Source organism: Centrocercus urophasianus, unplaced genomic scaffold (assembly GCF_019232065.1).
Source record: "Centrocercus urophasianus isolate 14NV4802_14NV808 unplaced genomic scaffold, USGS_Curo_1.0 seq_15, whole genome shotgun sequence".
NCBI lineage: Eukaryota > Metazoa > Chordata > Aves > Galliformes > Phasianidae > Centrocercus > Centrocercus urophasianus.
The window spans coordinates 20482484-20503527 of NW_024884697.1; the positions used below are offsets into that span (position 1 = coordinate 20482484).

Below are 21044 nucleotides of genomic sequence, written 5' to 3' on the forward strand. Positions count from 1 at the left end.
ATACCATTTGGCTTCAGCAAGAACTGCAGAGCATGGCTTGGGCTCCTTGGTCTACATGAAAACTCTTCCTTGTCAAACTATACTAAATCATCCAACCCCAGAGCAAAGAGGTTCTGGGTCCTTTTTTTAAGTTTCTACATGGATGAATCCTGGTACCATGTTATTCAACAGTTTCACTCAAGCAAAATTTCCACTGTAGCAGCAAAAAGTTTACCTGCTTAAAAGGAAAGTAAGTGAACTGATCAAAAAGAAGGGGCTACTCGAAAAATGTTTGATGCCTGGAGCTCTTTTAGAAGGACTGGGACATGAGCAAGACTGAATAAAGCAATTTAATTAACAACATCTTTCCTCTTTGTAATAAAGACTTGCTAAAACTTTTAAGTCCAAGTGGCAGCACTTCTGATTTCTTTTCTAAACTCAGAAGAGTTTAATATGCTGTAAAAAGGAGAAGAAGCTGCATAGCTCCTAAGAGGAAGACATAAAGCTTCTGTTTTCTTGATCTGCTGAACACAATGTGAACCCAATGCTCCATTACACTTTGGTCAGGCAATTCACAAAATATTCCTGTCCATCCTCGATAACATTGGCACATGAACCTCTGCCTCATGACTTCTATGTTCTCCAGGCTGAGTTCACCAGTCACCTGCAATCGTGGGCCCCTTCCTGAGCGATGGGCTTGGATCTTAAAATCACTGGATGGCAGATGTAGGTACGCAGAAGAGTCACTGTTTTTGCGTATGCATCTTCCATTCTTCTTACACAAGACTTTGCTACAGAGTTTGGCTGCTGAGGTCACATTAATGACATAATGTCCTAAGGGTCCATCAATGTATCTCTTCACAGTGGAACAGCTCTCCTGCAGGAAGTAAAAGACATCACACATTACTCAGTAACTAGCATTGGGTCTAAATTTCTTGTGTTTCAGAAGATACTAGCTCAAAACTGTACTCAGCTGAAATATCTGTTGAGATAAACACGTTGGATTTGCGTGCCTCCATTGGTAACATCTGCAAGTAACCTTTACCATATCCTCTGTTTGGGAGCTTGGTAGCAGTATACAGGATTAGACTGGAAATGAGTCCTAGCAAACAGAAAGAGAGCTTACATCCTGACCTGAGACTCACTAGTTCATTAAGTAAAGATTTCTGGTAACTGCTGACAAGGACCAGTGTATGTGACTAATAGGTTTTAAAGCAGTTATTGAGCTACTGCTTTGGTCCTGATTTCTCCAACTCCTTCAGCTTACTGGGAACTACATCATTCTCAGAAACCAGCACAGAAGTTGCAACTAGCAATTTCTATATGGATCCCTTATTTCCCTGCTGAAGTCAGTGGTGCTTTGCCAGAGGCTTCAGGAAGAAGAGAGAAGATTATGTGAAAGGGAGAGAACCAGAGCCCAGCCCAGATTCAGAATCAGTATTACAAGCTGATACAAATAACTTGTTTGAATCAGTGTGCTCTCAACAACAGCACTTCTCAGCATAACTGAAGTATAGAACTAAGAGTTGAAAGTTATCCTGAACCACCATCAATAAAGACAGTCAAGTGCTATGATGGGTATGGTGGCACAGAAGAGGTATTGAGGTGATTTCTAAATAGTAATAGATCAACAGAATCTACCTTTGAGCTGGCATATTGCATACTGCCCCAGAGAACAACTCCAGCTGCTCCCAAAGCTGCGCTTTCACCAATGGTATTAACCAGATCAATCTGAAAGAAGACCAAAGCAGACATCAGAAAACCAAAGATATATAACTAAAACTGAAAAAGTACTAGGATATTGGCATCACTTTTTTCCCCCTTACAGGAAATCAGGCTGAACATTAAAAAATACTTCTCCAAAAGAGCGGTCAGGCTCTGGAGTGCGCTGCCCAGAAAGGTGGTGGAGTCGCCATCCCTGGAGGTGTTCAAGAAACATTTAGATGTTGTACTGAGGGACATGGTTTAGTGGGAAATACTGGCAATAGGTGGATGGTTGGACTGGGTGATCCTAGAGGTCTTTTCCAACCTTGGTAATTTATGATTGTGTGATCACAGTTCATATTAGAAAGATTTTATTTGTACCTCCAAAGGCATGCACGGGGTTTTATTCACAGGAGGGAATAAGAAATAATAAAATCTTTACAGTTTATTCCCAAGGAATCCTCCAACCAAGCTGGTGGGGTAGGAATTCAAAGCTATGCTTTATCTACCAGTCTTTGAATGATTAGCATAGATAAATAGGCAGTGTACTTAGCACGTGATGTTAAGTACGATCATGTGATTGGATGCCCCCATGGAACCTTGCTGCATTTGATAGGCTTTAAGCAGGTGCCTAACTTGTTCTGCTTTAGCCATATCAATATACTCACAGAGCTGCTGTTCCTAGCAGCATGAATGCCATTATGCTGGGAAACATATCACTGAAACACAAGCCTCTCCCTGTTCTTCATAATGCCAACCTGGGGAAAGCATACTTGTATATACTGACTTAGCCATGTCCATTATTAGACCTGCACCAATACACAATTAAGTTGTAGTAATTACCAGTAATGTAGCTGTACCAGAACACACTGTGTGCAGAACAGGAGTCACTTTCCAACAACATAGCAATGTATCTTCTATATATTTTAAATGCATTCCCTGAGACTGTGAATAGTATGTCTAGAGAAATGCAACTGCACCTTACAAATTAGGGAGTAAGGTCCTTCTTCCATTGCTACATTTCAAGGAATGACCAATCACATCTGAAACTACTCTTTCTTGATTTGGAAGAAACAGTAGAAAAAATAAACAGTGGATTCCATTTTAAAAGTTACGGATGTTCTTTAATGCAGTCTTTTAATCTCTTCCTGGGAAAAAAACAATGTAAGAGACCAGACATATTATCACAGCATGGTGGTGTATTAGAAATGCAAACTCAGAGAATGGAAGAACTGTGTTATTATTGTAAATTGCTGCTAAACAATTTATTTTTCTCAGTAAATGGGCATGTTGATTTACCAGTGCATGGCACGGAGTTCTCATTCCTGAAACTTGTAAGCTTAAGAGACATAAAAGAAGGCATAATAAGTGCATTGAAAACAGGAGATTCTGCTGAAATGCTGAAGATTGCTACAGGGTCAGAGTAAGTGATTTTGACCATTAACTGGAGATCAGACAGAACAGGGAAACCTGCAAAAGTTTGAAAGAGCAGAGTTAGCCTGTCTGGCTCTTAATGCAGGGTTCAAAAATGATACAAAGTATAATTAATCTTGTCAGAGGATCATGATGCTGATGATCATGCAAGCAGTCTCTTAGAGAATAATACTCGTAAAAGATTATAGTCCAGTTCTAGCTATATAAAAGGAGGGTGGTGAGTGCTGCGGGTGTTATTTTTAAGTGGGAAATTGTGATTTTCTTCTTCTTTCCTCTTCTGGTGTTTGTGTGAATTTAAAAAGCGAGATATCACATGTAAAAACAATATAAAATATAGCCTGAGCTCTTGGCAATGATGATTTGTAAGCTGTTCTCATCTTGAAAGCATTTTATGAAGATTACCCAGTGCAAAGGCTAGATGTTTGCCAGATGGTTGTTCAGTGATTTAGCACCGGCAGGGTTCAGATCTCATGAACAAATCAACGAAACCTTTTAGATCAGTCAAAATAAGTGATCAATAGATAGGATGGACTAAAACTTGAGAAAAACCCAAAATAACGACTTTAACTGGTACACCTTGGGATTAGGGTGCTTCACCTCAAGTCAGTAAATCCAGTTTTACTCCCTCGTGTTTCACAGCTTTCTTTGTTATTTGTAGGATTTGTTTAGATTTAGAACCACAAAAATATTTCAGCACTTCATGTATGATCCATACAAATACAAAATAATTAAATCCAAAAGCACAAACTCCACTGCCACTTGTAATTTCAGAAATGAAACTCCTGAAGAAACTTCATCCTTTCACCTGTAGTTCACACCTAGGATCAACACTTTGCCAGTGCTGAGAAACTTAGCACTTTTTTCAGATTAAGGTCAAGATTTGTCATTTGATTGGAAGGTACACTCGCCTAGAGATGCTTGAAGGACAGTCACAGCACCTGCAGTTATTAGATTTTTCCTGGGGAAAAAAAATGAAAAAATCCACACCACGTGGGATTTTATTTAAACAAATATTTCCTTATATTTCCTTCCTCTTCTTGTTTGCTTTAAAACAAAGGTCAAGTGGTAAAAGTCCTCCCCTGGGGGAGAGAGAATTAGGAAAATGTAAGCTAAACTTTCCTATCTTCTTCATGCTTAAAAAATGTGTCATCTCCAGCTCTGTGGGGATTATCTTCACTGGGGAGTTAAAGACAGAAGGAAGTATTTCTCTTTCTGATGCCATTCTATTTTGCACCAATTAAATAAAGGCTCAAAGGAGAACAAGAGATACAAGTGTGAACCTGACTACAGCTTATGATTAATTCAGAGTAATAATTACATAGACTTGCCCACAAGGAAGGAAATAAAGTTTCTGTCTGTCATTTCTAGGCATAGCCACGTCTCTTGCTGAAAGACTGATTCATATGAAGAATTTCAAAAGCCTTCAGCAGAGAATGGCTTTTCTTTGAATAATCTATCAACACAAGGTGACATTATCTATTTCCCTTTCTCTTCTTTATGCTTGTTCTTTTTGGTCTTTCCTGGTGTCTGACATAGACTGAGAGTGTTCCGGATCCAATCTAGTAGGCTGGGAAGAGACCTGAACTGAGAGCTCCTGCCTCACAGATAGGTAGGTACTCTGACCCCTGGTCAGCTACAGAATCGCCACCCTCCACTACCACACAACTGGTCAGAAAATAAAACTCTTATTTCTCATTTGAATATTGTGGAGAAAAAATGGAATCATAACTGACTCTCATAATTGCCGAGAGTGGCAAATTGGAAGCATGATCAGGAGGTTCCTCCCCGGAGCACCGTGCAAGGCCCACACATTCCAAGAGGCCCCAGAAGCACAGTTCCTATCAAGGCTTCTCCATATTTTGATCAGGCAAGTCGCTGCCCTGCATGCTAAAAAAGTTGGAGATGAGTTGTTTCACTTTGCAGCCTGAGAAGAAGCAGGACAGTTTTCTTAGCTACATGCTGAGAAAAGGAAAGTAAGTATATCTGTAATCTTTCTTCACAACTGTGAATGGTCTCGGTTCAGACATGCTTTTTCTGTATTCAGAAATAGCAACGCAAGCCTTGAGTGGTTGCGGGCAATGGTATCTGCACACTGACGCACAACTTGGCTTCAGAGACTGTTATTAAAATTACCTGCATGTGGATGAGAGAAGTTGTCCATTTTTCATCATTTTTTGGTAGTCATCCTCCTTTATTCCTGACTTTAGTCTTCTGGTCAGACACACAGCTGCCGCTGTGTAACTCCTCTCTCCCACACACACTAATAGCGAATTGTCATGCATGCATGCATTGTATGCATTTGTAGCAGATAGAGAAGCTTTCCATAACGACTGGGATCTCAAATCATAATTTATACACTGCTTTGATGAAGAAAATCAGGATGAATTTCTCAGCTATCTTATGCATAGCTCAGCCAACTTCTGTGTACAGTTAGAGGGAAAGGTACAGCAGGCATAGCTGCAGCAGCAGTTTGGGACCTGTGCCTTTTGTCTTTCTGAAGGTCTGCTAGACCTGTGCTTCTAACCTAACTGGCTTTGACTCACAACTACAGTTTTTGCTTTCTTCTGTTGTGATGTTTATTGAATTTATCATACTGTGTACAGAGAGCCTTATGCCCAAGCCTTAAATGTGTCACCAGTTCTTTCTGTTGATCTACAGTAACACAACTCTTGCTTGGCTTGATGGGACAGGATGGTGGTTGTCTTGGCCCAGACTTGTTAGAGCTCAGGTGTCCGTAAACCTGCTGCCCCATTTTTCCACTGTACGACATAGTTTCCATTTGTAGTTATATTCTCACCCACCATTACTGGAACTCAAGAGTTGCTTGGTTTATGAGCTTCACGTAGGGGCATGCCATGGGTCACATGGCAAGCTCCAACCTAAGCTAAAATACGAACACAAATAAACATACTTAAAATGCCTCAGTGGCTTCAGTGCCAAGGAAAACAAGTTTATTTTCTCAGTCATTCTTATTTAGAGTTTTCTTAAGTGCAACCCTGCACAGGTTTCAGGCAGTCCCCAAGCTGTTCTCTGCAGACAACGTTTACTATTTGGGGATACTGCAAGCCCTGTCCCCTGCCTGCAGAGCTGGGTGCTATCCTTGTTAGAAGGTATGGAGTAGAGCACAACCCAAAGATGTTTTTCTGTCTGTGCATAAATCATCAATGGCTGCTGATTTGTAAAATGATCTTTCAAGCATCCAGCAGGAAATGCCCATATGGAGTTGAAAAACTGAGTTAAAGAGTACAACATACCAGGAATATTGCAGTATCACTGTGCTGTTCAGAAAAGTGCAAGGTAAAACAATATAGCTTTATAGCACCACAGATTTTGAACTTGTGTATAATTGCTAACCAGCATGATAGTTTTCATAGCTTTCAGTAACATTCCTGGCATTTTTATATCTGTCAAAAGGATGGTTTGTATTATAAAAATGTATTATTACAGTCTGCATTTGCAGAATGCTCATCTATTTCATGGCCTGTTTTGAGTTCTTCAGCAAAGGCATTTGGGGTGAAAGCCTTCCTGTGCTGACCTCAGTAGCTCATTGCCTTCAGTGCAATCCCGCTTCATGTGCCTGTACATGATTTCTGAGACAGTTAGGACCTGCATCTTCCACATCACACAGCAAACAGTTGCTAAAAACAAGACAAACCAAATTCACAATTGCTCCTATGAGCCATTTTCTTTTGTAGAGCACCCTGAAACACCTCTCAGGCTGCTGGGGCTTTTCCACCTTCCCAGTGCCAGGCTAAAGTCATGTGCATCTCACAGCCTGCTGGGATGACTGCTTCTTTTTTTAACTTGTCCCTTCTTGTGGTGGCATCTATATACTTATTGCCCTTTGTCATTGGTTGAAGGAACATTGCTTGACTCAAAAACTCAGTTTCTTTATTGGAAAAACATTAAACATTAAGTGTTGGATCATGAAGACCAGTGAATGTGTTGTATCTCTGAAAAATGCGTGCTCATCAGACAGGAGTTAAGAACTCCATGCCAGACCAGTTTATTTGACTACTTTATTTCTCGACTAAATGAATTTCCACTTGGATAAGGAAACAAAAAAGCCCTGAGGTTCCTTTCTCATGTAAGTTGGTCTTCCCATTATACAAATTAGTTTTAAACTTCACAAAAATTGTCAAGCTAATTTTGCAAGCTGTCCTGAAGAATTAAAATATCAGGATGAATTATTTCCTTAAGGAAATGATTTTTTTTTTTGTACTTTCATTCTAAATTACCCTCATTGAAAATATACAATGTTATCCTCCAGAAACATACCAGAACACTGCAGGATTAACTATGGAAAAGTACAGTCTTTTATACTGTGAGTATAGCAGTAGCCTACTCTGGGTAGAGGAGTAGCTGAAGAGTACTAGAATGGCTTGGATTGGAAGGGACCTTAAAGATAATCTAGTTCCAACCCACTACTGTGGGCAGGGCTATCCCTCACCAGCTCAGGCTCCCAAGGCCTCATCCAATTGAAAAATATGCATAAATGCTTTTATGTAAGTATTTTTTTTCTAAGAGGTTGTTTCTAATCTCTACATTTCTAAAGACATCTGTGTGCTTACCTCTGTTAAAACATGAAAAGTGTAGGCATAAAATGGTCTGGAGTAAACAAAAACAGGCAAAACGTAGTCTTTTCTAGCAATCGAGGCAACACGTATTGCCTCTTTAACCCGATAGTGAACAAACTTTAGTGCATTTGGACTTGACTTCAGTATATAATCCAGATATATTGAAGGGTAGAGAGCCGTACTTTCCTTCCACAGCCAAAGAAGGAGATCATTGCGAGAAGATTCAATGGCTGGGCACTTTCCCGTGTATGTTTGCCAGTGCTCTTTGTAATCGTAATTGTAGCAGTCTGGGTAAAGATAGTAACCCCACAAACCATTTGGCCTCATGTGTTCAGCCAGAAGGATAGTGTTGTTCATAAAACTCTTGCCAGCGTTTTCAAACTCCTCTTTAGCTACTTTCCTAATTTTATCTTCCGACCACTGTGGATGCCGTTGCCTAACCATCTCAAGAGATTTATTTCTATAAATGCTTTTATTGCCCCAGTTCCTATCCCACTGGGGTCTCCAGTTTTCCCAGTCAATGACCGCAAGTCCGTGAAATTTCTTCATGGGTATGCAATAGTCAATGTCAGACTTTGCTTTATTAAGGTGCTTGATAAGACTTTCATTTTGAGGCACTCCTCCATTCACGGGGTTGCCATTATCTGAGTAGTAGGGATAATATCCCAAATGAGTGTGATAGAATATTGTCACATTGGATCCACTCAGAGTCTCGTTGGTGTTTGATGCGATGTCAAAGATGCTGAGATCCAAGTCCACCTTGTACCGCAGCCGGCATTGCTCAGTGGGTGCATTCCAAACCACGACAAAGGGCTTGTGCAGAAGCAGGGGAGCCTGTGCCTGCTTTGGAAGCTGCGCGTCACACGTAAGCAGCACTGTGACTGCCAGCCACCTGATCCAAAGATCCATGATGTGTTGTTTACTGGGAAATTGTTGTGGTGTGTCCTTGAATACAAAAATTAGAGATGGCATTTTACAATGTCTGACAGATAGGATGACAAAGGGATATCTTTAGGCTCCATTTTCTTTTGCTAGTATAATAATTTTTGCAAAAAGAAGAAGCCACAAAAACTGATCTTGGAAAAAATAAATCTAATTTCAAATGTTCAGAAAGACTTTTTACAGCCTTTCCCTTTTGGAAGCACGGTCTGTTGTTCAGTTTATCATGCTTTCCTCTTCACCCAGAAACCTCATACACTTGATTCAGACCTTAGCACTTATTTTCTCCTTCATGTCTACAACAAATGAATTAAAAACAGAATAATTTTACAAAACAGTATAGAAAGGGTTATGCTACTCCTTTCAAATGTCAGCTTGGAAGCAAGTTCTGCTACAACCATTCCGACTTGCTTAGAACTTCATTATAATGGGCTAAGGACATCTCTATTATTTGTATACTCTAATGGTCACATTAAGGGTAATATAAAAGTAGTATAAACAAAAAGCAGACACATCTGTGTCGAAAGGATTAACCAAAAGAACTTAGAAATGGCAATTTTCAGCAGAACTGAAAAAAAGGCTTTGTTACCTACCCCTGAGTTAACTCTCACTTACTAAATGAGTGGTTGCAAGAGCGATAATCAATCTGCAGTCTGGAAGGGTGATACTGTTAATGGCTTAATGATTTAGTAGTCATTATACTGGAAGTAAATTAAATATCAATACGTGAAAGAAATAATTATATCAAGCAAATCTGAACCAGACAGAAAGCATGACATTTCTTGGATAAAAAGGGAACTAACCTAAAGATAGGGGGGCATATCAGTGTTATTGTTTTCCTTTCTAGGTCTGCTGTTTCCCCTGGCTGGTAAGTACTCTGGCTTACAGACTAAGTTCTCTGGGGCTGCTGTTGCCCATGGCACCCACATCCATGCTTGGCATTGCATGGTGCAGATGTTCACGTGCTGCCTCCAGAACCTATCCGCGCTCCTGGCTCTTCCTCAAGAGGCACAGCTCTGCTGTGTGCAGGATTTGTGATCCAGTGCCTTTGCTGGGCAGTACAGTACCTATTTGTCCAAACACTTCACAGAAGGGTCATACAATCAGACAATAGTAGAATGACTTAGCTTGGAGGGGATTTTAAAGATCATCTAATTCCAACTCTCCTGATCTTGGCAGGGTTGCCTACCACTCGATCAGGCTGCCCAGGATCCCATCTAACCTGGACTCAAATGCCTCCAGAGATGGGGCATCCTCTCTGGTCAACTTGTTCCACCACCTCAACACCCCTCTGAGTAAAAGATTTCTTCCAAACATCTAACCAAAATCTGTGCTCTTTTAGTTTAAAGCCATTCCCTCTTGTCCTATCATTATCAGGCCGTGAAAAATGGCATTTCCCCCCTCCTGCTTGTAAGTTCCCTTCAAGTACTGGAAGGCTCCACTGAGGCCTTTCTGGAGCCTTCTCCAAGCTGAACAAGCCCAACTACCTCAACCTTTAAGAGAAATTATATGAATCTGGATATTTCCCTATTTTTACATTCATTTTTAATGATTCTTTTCCTTCACTGTGAAGTCAGACCCAAGTTATACTACCTTAATTAGACTAGCTTCACTTGCCCCTAGTACTTGTTCATTCATGTGTAATCAATTAATCACTTATCTCCTAGAAAATGGAATCTCTTCACACCTTCCCATCTATTAATAAATCATTTGCTCACAGCTGAGATATCTAGATTTCTTGCTTTCCAAATTTTCGAATGCACCACTCTAAGTGTCAGATGTGGTAGTACTCCTTGGATACCAACTTTTAATCTGATGGAATAACAAAGCAAAAAGAGGGGCTTCAAGTATTCCTGTCCAAGTACACCAGAAGACTTATTAGAGACAAAACTTCTTCCACTGTTTGGAAAACTGCTGGCTTTCAGAAGTGATGGAATACAGGATTTTAGTATTATATTATATATTATGTAGTAGTATATAGTGTCCCTACCATTTCTCCTTCCTTCCCCAGTCCTTCTGTCCTTTGTGTCTGATACTTCTTTCTATCTGCCACTGCTCTCCTGATATTCTCTGCCTTTCTCTTTGGTCTCTATTTTGTCCTTTTATTTCCTACATTACAATCTTTCTCTCCTCTATCCCTAACCTTGAATTTATCCATCCTTATTTCCTGAAAAGGGTTGAGTCATTCTGTCCATTGGTCAAGAGCTATTCCTAAAGAGGTGGAAGAAGGCAATTTGCACTGTGATAGCTAGAAGTAGTGCACAAAAAGCTGCACTGCAAAAAAGCCACAGTGCCAGAATTCCCAGGAGCAAACTCTCATTAGCAAGCTAGAGATTTATTCTCACTTTATTTCCTCACTTGGTCTCCAGATGATGGCTTTGCATGCTCAAGTATAGATTTAGCACCCAAATTTTAAAACTATGTTCACAATCCTTTAGGTCCTATTAACAACGTCCTTGAGTGAACTTGGCCATTGCTATAGACCACCAGGCTGACACTAAGTACATGTGTGCATACTGGGAAATGATGCTAGGTTATTTTCACTCCACTCTTTTCCTGGAAGGCACTCTTACGTTTGCACTCTTTTGATGCAGCAAAATGACACAGTACTCTTAGGTGCCTTTTCATGACTGGGACTGCCCATAATATAAGCAAGGTTTTTCTTGAGAAGCAATACTTTACATGAAGTAGGAAGAGCAACATGAGTGAATTTCTGTGGAAGAAAAGGTACAGGAAAAAGTTCCAGATGCTTTATCCCACAATCCCAATGCTAGCATTGTTTAATCTTGTGTTGTTATGTATGTATAACTGGGCATTTCATAGCTTTTGTCTATGTATGACACTAGACACTGAGCCCAGTAGAAAATCCAGGAAATGTTTAATATTGCAAGATAAATTCAAGTTAATTTTTAATTCTATGCTACTCTGTGTCATTGTCCTTGACATGGCTTTAAATCTCAGAACCACAGAATCATGGAAACTAGAAAGGATCTTTGGAGGTGACCTGGTGCAACCTGCCCTGCTCTAGCAAGGTCACTAAGAGCGGGCTGCCCAGGGCCGTATGACTATGGGTAACAGAACAAATCTGCTCATCTCAGGATGTGTTGAATAATTCTCAAGGGTCTGTTGACTGCACTGACGGAATGTTCAGTGAAGTTGTGGAGGAGCCTGGATGCTTTGCTCTAATGCAGACGTGCAGGTATCTGCATCTACAACCTGAATCCCTAGATAAAGTAGGGAGGGGGAATCTGTGTGATCCTGTTGAAGCTTTTTAGAAGTCAGGAATCTGTTTAAGAACAGTAATTCAGGCTCCTCAAGTGAATAACAAACAACTCCCATGATTACTATGAATTCTTTATTTAGAGCTGTGTGCAATTAGTCACCCAGTTTGCTATCTCTGTTAGCCTAGAAAGAAAGTTGATAACTACCGAGATAACATGCCTGCCTTTTAGATGGCTAAAACTGGAAAGCATCTCAGTTTTCCTGCTACTCTTAATTACACACAAGACACAACCCTGTATACACAATTCCTTAAAGGGGAGATGATTCCTAAAAAACAGACCCAGTGAAAAAATTCCAATCCAGTTGCATTAATCTACAATTAATTCAGATATTACTGACACAAGGGAATTTAACGAAATATGCTTTTTTTTTTTTTTTTTTTTTTTTTCATCAAAAAGTCATTTGAAACCAAGCGAGGCAATTTTTCAAAGGAACATGTCGGCCTTTAATTCTGAAAAAGCACAGGGAAATAAAATAAATTATCTCTTGTTTCACAGAAAAGAACCTCTAAATAACAGCAAAATATCTTTCTATTGCAATTTCCATTGCTATTTTTTGGACTATGACCTTTTTATTCTCAAGCAAGGCCACTAATTGGACTATTTTAATCCCTAATTTTTTAATGAGTGCAGACACTAATGATTCCTTCTTGAAGCTCATTATAAACCTTGATTCAAATCCTCCCATTTTTCTGATTCAATGACATATTGTTATGGTTAATTTAACTTCCCAAAGATGCACACAGCTTTCTGAGGCACTGTAATATTTTCAGAGCAGAATCTGTTCCCAACTTTTCTGCTCTATATTCTAAAAACAAAAATGAATTCCTCGCAAATGAAAGAATTGAGAGTCTGACTAGAAATCCATTGAAGCTGATGAGATTTTTTATTGCAGTAATGTTTAGATCATGCTCTCACTGCTCTTTATAACATGGACTTTTCTATTTGCATCATCTTCCTCTATGCAGTTCAGTACACAGCAGATTATGGCTGATTTACAGTATATCCTCTAATAGGTGCCTTGAAATTTACTGTTTCATAAAACAAGTGAGTACTTTTCTGCATACATCTTTCCACATTCCCTTAAAAAGAAACAAAAAAAAATTGCTTTTTCCAAGCAAATTTTCTTAACATAGCCCAACTTTTATTATCGCTATGATTATTGGCCAGAATTCCAGTACATTTCCATTTCCTCATATCTGACTGTTGCTGAGCCAAAAATCTTAATTGTACCCTTTGATTTCAAAATATACAGCTTGAAATTTATAAAGATGTAGATCTGCACCCTGAAGAAACCTATCTGCACAACATGGGTTACAATACAGTGCAATGGTGCTATCCGGATGGCAAGTTCTTCTTTTCTAACGTGTATTAATTATGACAGGGTTCTTTGCACCATAACACACTACATTACCACTTGTGTTTTGTATTATGATTCACATGTTGGCCATATGATAGCCAGCCAACGTGACTTTGTAATAGCTGGCAAGCGCATCCTCTCACTATACTTCTCATATGATGAAATTTCGAGGCATAAACCATATATTTACAGACTCATAGAATTAAAGAATCACAAGGTTGGAAAGGACCTACAGGATCATCTAGTCCAACTGTCCTCCCATCACCATTTCTAGCAGAAGCTACTAACCCGTATCTTGTAGCTCCTCATCCAGACGCTCTTGAACACTGCCAGGGACAGTGACTCCACCACCTCCCTTTGCAGGCCATTCCAGTGTCTGCCCACTCTCTGAGTGAAAAATTTACATTCTGTAGATTTCATTTTGTCATCTTCCTTCACTTTTAAGGTAAGAAACTACTGATTTATGTCAGTTTTTGTACTCTTACTGAAGAAATAGACATAATTTCTCCAGAGCTATAATGACAAAAAATAGCATAAGTGGAAAGAAGTTTCAAGCAGAAGTTGCAGTGAAGCAGAGATCTTATGTAGATTTAGACATATTTCAGATAAGATTTAAAGGTGTTGTAGTTGACATTTCAAGACTCAGTAATGCATGTGAGAGTCTAAAAGGAAGCTCTGTGAAACACTGCAAATATAGTTTAAGCCATATAACTCCTGTTAAAAGTTGGAAAAATCACCTTTCCTTAATGATTTAACTATACATCTTTAATAAATATACTGGCTTTTAAATTATATTAGCCAGGTGCAAGTTAATGAGGAAATCTGAAGTGGCTTTTACTGTAGTAACCTTAACATTTTTCCTCATTTTTTTTTTTTTCTAAACTGTGTACGCATATACACTGATGGATATGCACACAGTGTGCATTTACAAAATATCACGTATTCATCTATACATTTACACTTAATTCTCTGTGTTTTACTGTCCTCATCTTGCTCCCTCTCTACTGCTATTCTTCTGATCCAAACTGTCAGAAGTCTTGCTTGGTGCTGTGGGAAAATTTCTTGTTGATGAAGTGGTGAGGTAGACACAGACTGAAAACTTATAGGGATATGTACATGGTTCAAAAGTGTAAACGTGTATTGTCTACATGTCTTAAATATGCACTGGCATCATTTTTTAGAAATGATGAGTGTTGACTGTATCTTCTCACACACCAGTTTTCAGTCTGTCGACTCACATCATCCTACTTTTACAGCTTTCTTTCTCAAGTAAGATGTGAAGTTGAAACATTAACAGAAAAACAGTTAACACTAAAATTTTTGCAGTCTTCCTTATAGAGTAATAGAATTACCTAAAGGAACATATCGTTTTCTTTGTAATTTGTGTTAAAGTTCACTTCTCATAGGTGAACAGAAGGATGAGGCTACAAGGTGTGAAGGAGCATCCTTCGATTTTTGTGCAAAACGTGTGAAAAGAAATTCAAAGAGCAAGGAGATGGGGACTCAGACCTTTGCTATCCTTGTTATAACTGCTGACCTTTTGTAAACGGTGATTTATTTATATCAAGGCAAATGGAAAACTCCAGAAGACATTCTTTCGTGCATATCAGAGTTTTACAGACAGTCAGATTTAGACCAAAGATCTGCTTAGGCATTTCCTGTTTAGCTTTATTGTTTCTGTTATTTGCCGCTCGTGTCATGCCTTCAGTTGAGAGAAAAGACTGTATGGAAACATGGGACTGAAAGCTAAAATAACTGGTATTTAAAAGATTTTCTTCCCCTGGAACCCATCATTCTTTTCATAGAATCGTAGAATTGTAGAATCATAGTATCATAGAATGGCTTGGGTTGGAAGGAACCTCAAGGATCAAGAACCCCCCTGCCACAGGCAGGGCCACCAAGTTCCCCCTTTAATGCTAGACCAGGCTGCCCAGGCCCCATCCAACCTGGCCTTGGACACCTCTAGGGACGGGGCATCCACAACCTCTCTGGGCAGCTGTTCCAGCACCTCACCACTCTCTCTGTAAAGAACTTCCCCCTGACATCCAACCTAAATCTTTCCTCCCTCAACTTAAAGCCATTTCCCCTTGTCCTGCCATTATCTACTTTCATTAGAGGCAGACACACATCTTTACTCACATCTTATCATCTGCAAAGTCATTGCATTAGTACCAAAACTGCCTGAGGGCTGCTTGCATTGCTAGATGCTGTCATCACTGTAGCCTTCATTGTGGGACACATTTCATAGAACTACGTATCACTCCTTAAACTGCTTTCACACCACAATATACCTCACTGTAACCAGGTGAACTTTTCATTTCTGATTGTAATTTTTACAATGTGGAATGGAATGTGGAATGACTGCAGTTTAATCATGTTTAGAAGCAAGAAAAAACAGCATAGGTTAGCAAAATGCAGAAAAATCAGGGTTTCCTTGTTCCCCAGTATTTGTACCAAGCCCTTTGTGCACCTCCACACATTCCTTTAGGTTTTGCCATCAAGAGTGTTCTTTTGGCTTTGAAATTAAGGCTCGGGCTCCTGGCCTGCACAGAGGAAGGCAGAATTAGGTCTCTGACCTGAGAGCTGCAGCTGCAGTCTCCACAGGTGCGCCTCTCCAAAGGAGGGAGCCTTGAGCAGCACAGGACCAAGTGTCTGCGAGAACATTGTGGCCCCTCCAGCTCCTCACCTCTGAATGCTCTCTTCAGTCTCACTTTTAACATGAAGCTGTGATGGGGATTGGCCACGCAGTCAGGCCTGGGTGCTATAAGGCCACTGTGGTCACCTCCAGACCTTACAGGCACTGAAGGAAGTATCTGCATCTGTGTGCTGTCACCGAAGCCTCACTGGTAAATGCCCACCCATTTATGGTGACCAAGCAGTGGATGTGAGCACAGTGAGGTGGTGGGCGGTGTGTTTCAGCAGTGGTCACAGTGATGTGAAAGACAAGCCCTGGTCCGAATGGCCATGCAGATTATTACAAGCACAGCATGCAGGCTCTTGTTCATTGCTGGCAGAGGATGCACAGCTACTGGTGGTGACTATGTTGAAAAAAAAACAGTGTTTTGTAGCTGAGAGTTTGCTCTATCAAACAGTGTTACGGTGCTCTTTCTAGCTGTTGAGTGTCCAAGGAAATAAATAGAGGTATTACTTTCAGAGTAACCTACACAGTGCTGCCAAATCAGCCCTTTGTAAAAGTCCCAAATGACTTCTGATCACATTTTTGGAGCCAGTATCTTTTTTTTTTTTTTAACCACATGGACTTCAAATAGTGTTAACTTCCTCCTGAAGGGGAAAACAACTTGTATCTGAATGCTCACATAAAAAACTTCTAAGTGATTTAGTAGCAAATCATTTGATGAAGGAAAAATAATATGCAGATCGTGGTTACTGGCCCTGTGTTTTAGTTAAAAAACTCCCTGTCATCTTAAATCATCACAGATTATAGATGACAGTTTGAATATCAAGTAAAGACAAATTAATATGTTTTCAATCTGTCCATGCTGTAGAGGGAGATTAAATATATATGCACTACAAACAGTTTTTCAATTGCTTAAAGATTGAGTAAAGCAAAGATTATTTTTAAAGTGGATGACACTAGATAAAATAGAGTACTGCATTATTTTACGTGAAATTATCTATTATTTAATGTATGAAGCACTGATCAAACCTTTGTTTTAAGAAAAAGCTTGACATGTTGTCTTTGTTATTTTCCACCTGCTTCCATTGCATTACAAACTGGACAAAAACATATCTTAGAAAGAAAGAATTCTCAGTATTTAAAATTGGCAAGTTGCAAATGTTATATTAAATGTTATATTAAATGTTGTATTAAATGTTGTATTAAAAGCTTAAGTTTTCATAAGCTACTTTAGGATATTTTTTTCCTCTCTTATGAAATATCTTGCAAAGGATAGAAGGGAAAAAAAAGCAATTATACTTTTTTTTGCCTTACTGAGAAGCTATATTGATTGTAGGAGCTGTTAAAGTTTTAATCCCCTGAATAATTAAGACTAATGTCCTCAGCATTGCTCAGTAGGTTGTGGCCTTTGCTGGGTGAAAACAAAAGTGCCTGGCAACAGTATTTTGAATGAAAGTTCTTAATGGTTTATAGATTTTCCTTTAAATTTATTACTGAGACTTTTAGCTGGAGATCATGAGCATTATTTGGCACTAACAAAATACACTCTACCTTCTGGAACATGATGTTAGTAGCTCAAAAGAATTTATGAATGTACATTAAATAATAGATGAGTTTACATTGTTGTGAAGCGTTTAAAATAGTTTTACTTCCCTCTCACCGTCTGCTTAAACATTCACTTTTTGAAGGTTTTGTTGTTATTAGAGTCATGATAAAAGAGAAAATTAAGTCAAACTGATAACATGGGGAATTCCTACAATAAGGCTTTGGCTTAATCCTGAGAAAATGCTGTAAACTAAATTAACTTTTGCTCTATCAGAGATAAATTCCACTCTCAGATGGTGTAATTGAAGAAAATTCAATTGAAAATAATTGAGGGGTGTAAATCTGGAAATGTTCCAGTTGAATTAATGGAGTTTTAAGCATTTATAATCTTGTGAGTGGAAAAAATGTATTCTTCAATCATCTAAAAATTACTAATGTGTTGACAAATGCTTAAAATATTTGTATATTCCACTGTAAATTTCTGCTTGCAATAAGTAAGTCCTATTCTTTGGACAACACAAAATGAAATATTACACTTTGCCAAACAGAAACTCGGGGCAATTTGAAAATATAAGTGAAGTACTTGAGGTAGCATTAAATTCAGACTTTAATTGCATGCGGGTACTCAGCTCATCTGGGGAAAAGCATCTCTCTCTCTGCTAATACCCAGCATATCTTAACACAAACCATTAATGGACAGAAGTCATTGCCATGCAACTAACAGCATCCTCTTTGGGACTGCTTTTGCGCTTAGTTGAAAACACACTGGTTGTTGTGATAGAATGCCTTAATGCAAAGCTGTGACTTATTTTGAAAAAATTAAACTTTATATTTTGTTTCTAATGAAAATGGCATATTTTTATTTTTTCATATGGAATTCAATACATGGCCAACATATAATTAGCTGCCTTCTTGGTCTGTAGTGTTGTATGCATAACGTAGTGCACCACTTTACATATTAAAATAGTTAATCATATGCTAAAATGCCTTTAAAGTCCAAGCATTTCTCCTGCTTTTCAAATGTGAATTTTATTCACAGACAGCTTTTCAACATCAGTTTTCTCATCTAAAATAGCTGTTATACATTGTGGAGTATAAATCACCAAGAAGCTATTTAACAAGAGAAAACAGAAAGAAAATACAGTTCAGAAGTGATGTGCTACAGAAGATAACTCAGAAAGTCTCCATAAGTGGTAGGCTATAACCAGAAGAGAAAACTTTTCTTTACAGAGTATTAATTGAGTAAATAACATGGCACTTACCTCTGTGAAACCAGTGAACAGCAGTAAACTTTGGCAGAACAAATTACAACAGCTGATGTGTTTGTCTGGGGAATTTGCTCTTCCTAATGAGTGGGTTTTTAACTAATGAGAAACTGAGAGGGTCTGAAGATATGTGTAGATTTTTATTTAAACACTCGCCATGGCATTGCAAAGTAAGTAAATAAGTGCACAAAAAAAAGTTGGATGTAATACTTGTAAGCAGCCTGGCTCTTGTCATAATGATTTTGTTTGACCAACTTTTATGGCCTGAGAAGGGAGTGACCCGATTAATGTTTGCAAAGAATGAATTTTTTCGAGAGCCGCACGCTCACTAGTGACAAGCACTGACAGCAGTGACTGTGGGGCAGGGGAAAGCAAGGCTGCTTGCAAAACAGAGCCAACAAAACAATTCAGGAAGAGCCTTTTTTTATAGAGACTGTTTGGCATCAACCTCCATCGACTGTTCAGTCTTCACCATTCTATGACCGTGACATCTGCTACCAAGGAGCACTGGAGTGAGCACCAATCGGCACAGGGCAGGAAATAGCAGCACCCCACAGCACCCATGTGTGCTCCTCGGAGATGCTTTACAGTGGATCAGCCTTGCACTGATGGACCAGTTAAAAAGCTACTGGATGTGTGGAGTTGTACAGAGGGAGTCCATACATACAGTGTGATTCTCAAAGCTATTAGGGTATTCTAACATTGTGAAGAGGGAGCTCAGAGAGGTCCACATCCCCATGTGAGAACTGTGAAGTGTAAAAGAAGGAAACTCCGTATTTCCTAATCTTGTCAAGCATGACTGTTGCCATTTGAGTATTAAATGTGCAATAAATACAGGAAACAAGTACAAAGAACTATTGGAACAACTACAGACGTTATTGTTGTTGCCATAACTGGTCCTGACTTTTCACAACTAGTTTTATTAATCAGGAAACAAGTAGCTCCCTGAGCCCTGGAAATAATAAAGGGAAGCTTCCCATGGACCCACATCTCATCACTGACTGTGACGCCAGTTTAAATTTTTCCAAGGTTAAGTCATATTCAGAACCTTGCTGCACTGGCTCACAGGGTGACCACTGTGCACCTCAGCCTTCGGGTTGCTCTTTCGTATTTAATCAGCAGGCTATTTCCATCACCGTTATATATGTGATGACCTTTGAGATCTGAGCCCTTCTTGGGTGCCTGGCTGATATTTTCTTTGAGGAAGAACAGATAATTACACTGACAGGAAGACAGACAGGCAGAAGGATGATGCAAATGATTCACTTTGTTCAATCAGTTCAAATCTATCATGTGAAGAATAACTTTCAATTAAGTATTATTACATAAGTTATTATGTCAGAGCCAAATGTATACATGCTGTGCACACATACTTGGGCTATGGAGATAAAATCATAGAATCATAGAATCATTTGAGTTGACTTTAAAGGTCATCTGCTCCAATTCCCCTGCGATTAACAGGGACACCACAGCTAGATCAGGTTGCCCAGAGCCTTGTCCAGCCTTGACTTGAATGTCTTCGTGGATGGAGCTTCCACCATCTCTCTGGGCAACCTTTTCCAGCGCCTCACAACTCTTACTGTCAAAAACTTTTTCCTTACATCCAATCTAAATCTCCCCTCTTTTAGTTTGAGTCCATTTCCCTTTGTCCTATCAAATGATAAATACATCAAATCTTTGGAATAGATGAAAAATAGACATAAGCTCGTTTAAAATAGAGTGGCTGTGTGGGAAAAAAACAAAAAAAAAACAAAAAAAACCAACAGATTAATAACTAAAAACTATCTCATTTCTTTGTTTATTACTGTGGGAAAGAACAACAAATTTCATATAAATGGTTGGCAGTCTACCAAAGTACCACCCACTCCAGGGTTTTCCTCAGAAGTGCACACAAAAATGAATCCTGAAGGATAAACAGGAGACAGAGAGAACTGAAAAACTTATTTGGGGCATCATAATTCTCATGGGCAGTGCTCTGAACTGCTGGAGTAAGAGAAGCCCCTCTAACCATTGAGGGAAGGCTGGCAAAGAGCTAGAGGTGTGTCTCCAGAGCGATGAATATCCTAGAATAACAGAAGTAAATTTGGTAATAATTAATTTCTGTTTCATAGTACTACTTGAGAGGAATACTGATACTTAATAAAAATCAATAATAAATCCCACAAAGGTTTCAGATCTTTTACTTTTCTTTCTACCTCCACTTGTGTGGGCACTAACAACTCAACCCTAACAAACTTTCTTTGCTGCTGTTATTTTTACTTGATATTACAGTTACCTTTGATATTTGAGGAATGGAGATCATGAGAGAGCTGTAAAAATCTC

The 21044-nt window shown here is 39.1% G+C and overlaps 1 protein-coding gene across 2 annotated transcripts; it reads right to left on the reverse strand.

Moving 5' to 3' along the window:
• Positions 1-271: 271 nt before the first annotated feature.
• On the reverse strand, positions 272-18878 carry LOC122158944 (hyaluronidase-1-like). Of its 2 annotated transcripts, XM_042816026.1 has the most exons (4): positions 18720-18878; positions 7689-8639; positions 1621-1710; positions 272-856 (listed from the first exon to the last, which is right to left on the reverse strand). In XM_042816026.1, the coding sequence occupies exons 2-4, from the start codon at positions 8601-8603 to the stop codon at positions 428-430; spliced, it is 1434 nt and encodes a 477-aa protein (XP_042671960.1). In that variant the 5' UTR covers positions 8604-8639; positions 18720-18878; the 3' UTR covers positions 272-427. The 2 variants fall into 2 exon arrangements, with proteins under 2 accessions (XP_042671960.1, XP_042671962.1); XM_042816028.1 differs by lacking the exon at positions 1621-1710.
• Between the last annotated feature and the right edge of the window lie 2166 nt (positions 18879-21044).

Bases quoted from the DNA above. Each gene is read 5' to 3' on its own strand.
- LOC122158944 (XM_042816026.1), bottom strand. From the start codon at position 8,603: ATGGATCTTTGGATCAGGTGGCTGGCAGTCACAGTGCTGCTTACGTGT. The intron at 1,711-7,688 runs GTAAGCACACAG...GTCTTCTTTCAG, and splicing joins CTTTTCATGTTTTAACAGAG to ATTGATCTGGTTAATACCAT. The intron at 857-1,620 runs GTAGATTCTGTT...TACTTCCTGCAG, and splicing joins TGCAATATGCCAGCTCAAAG to GAGAGCTGTTCCACTGTGAA.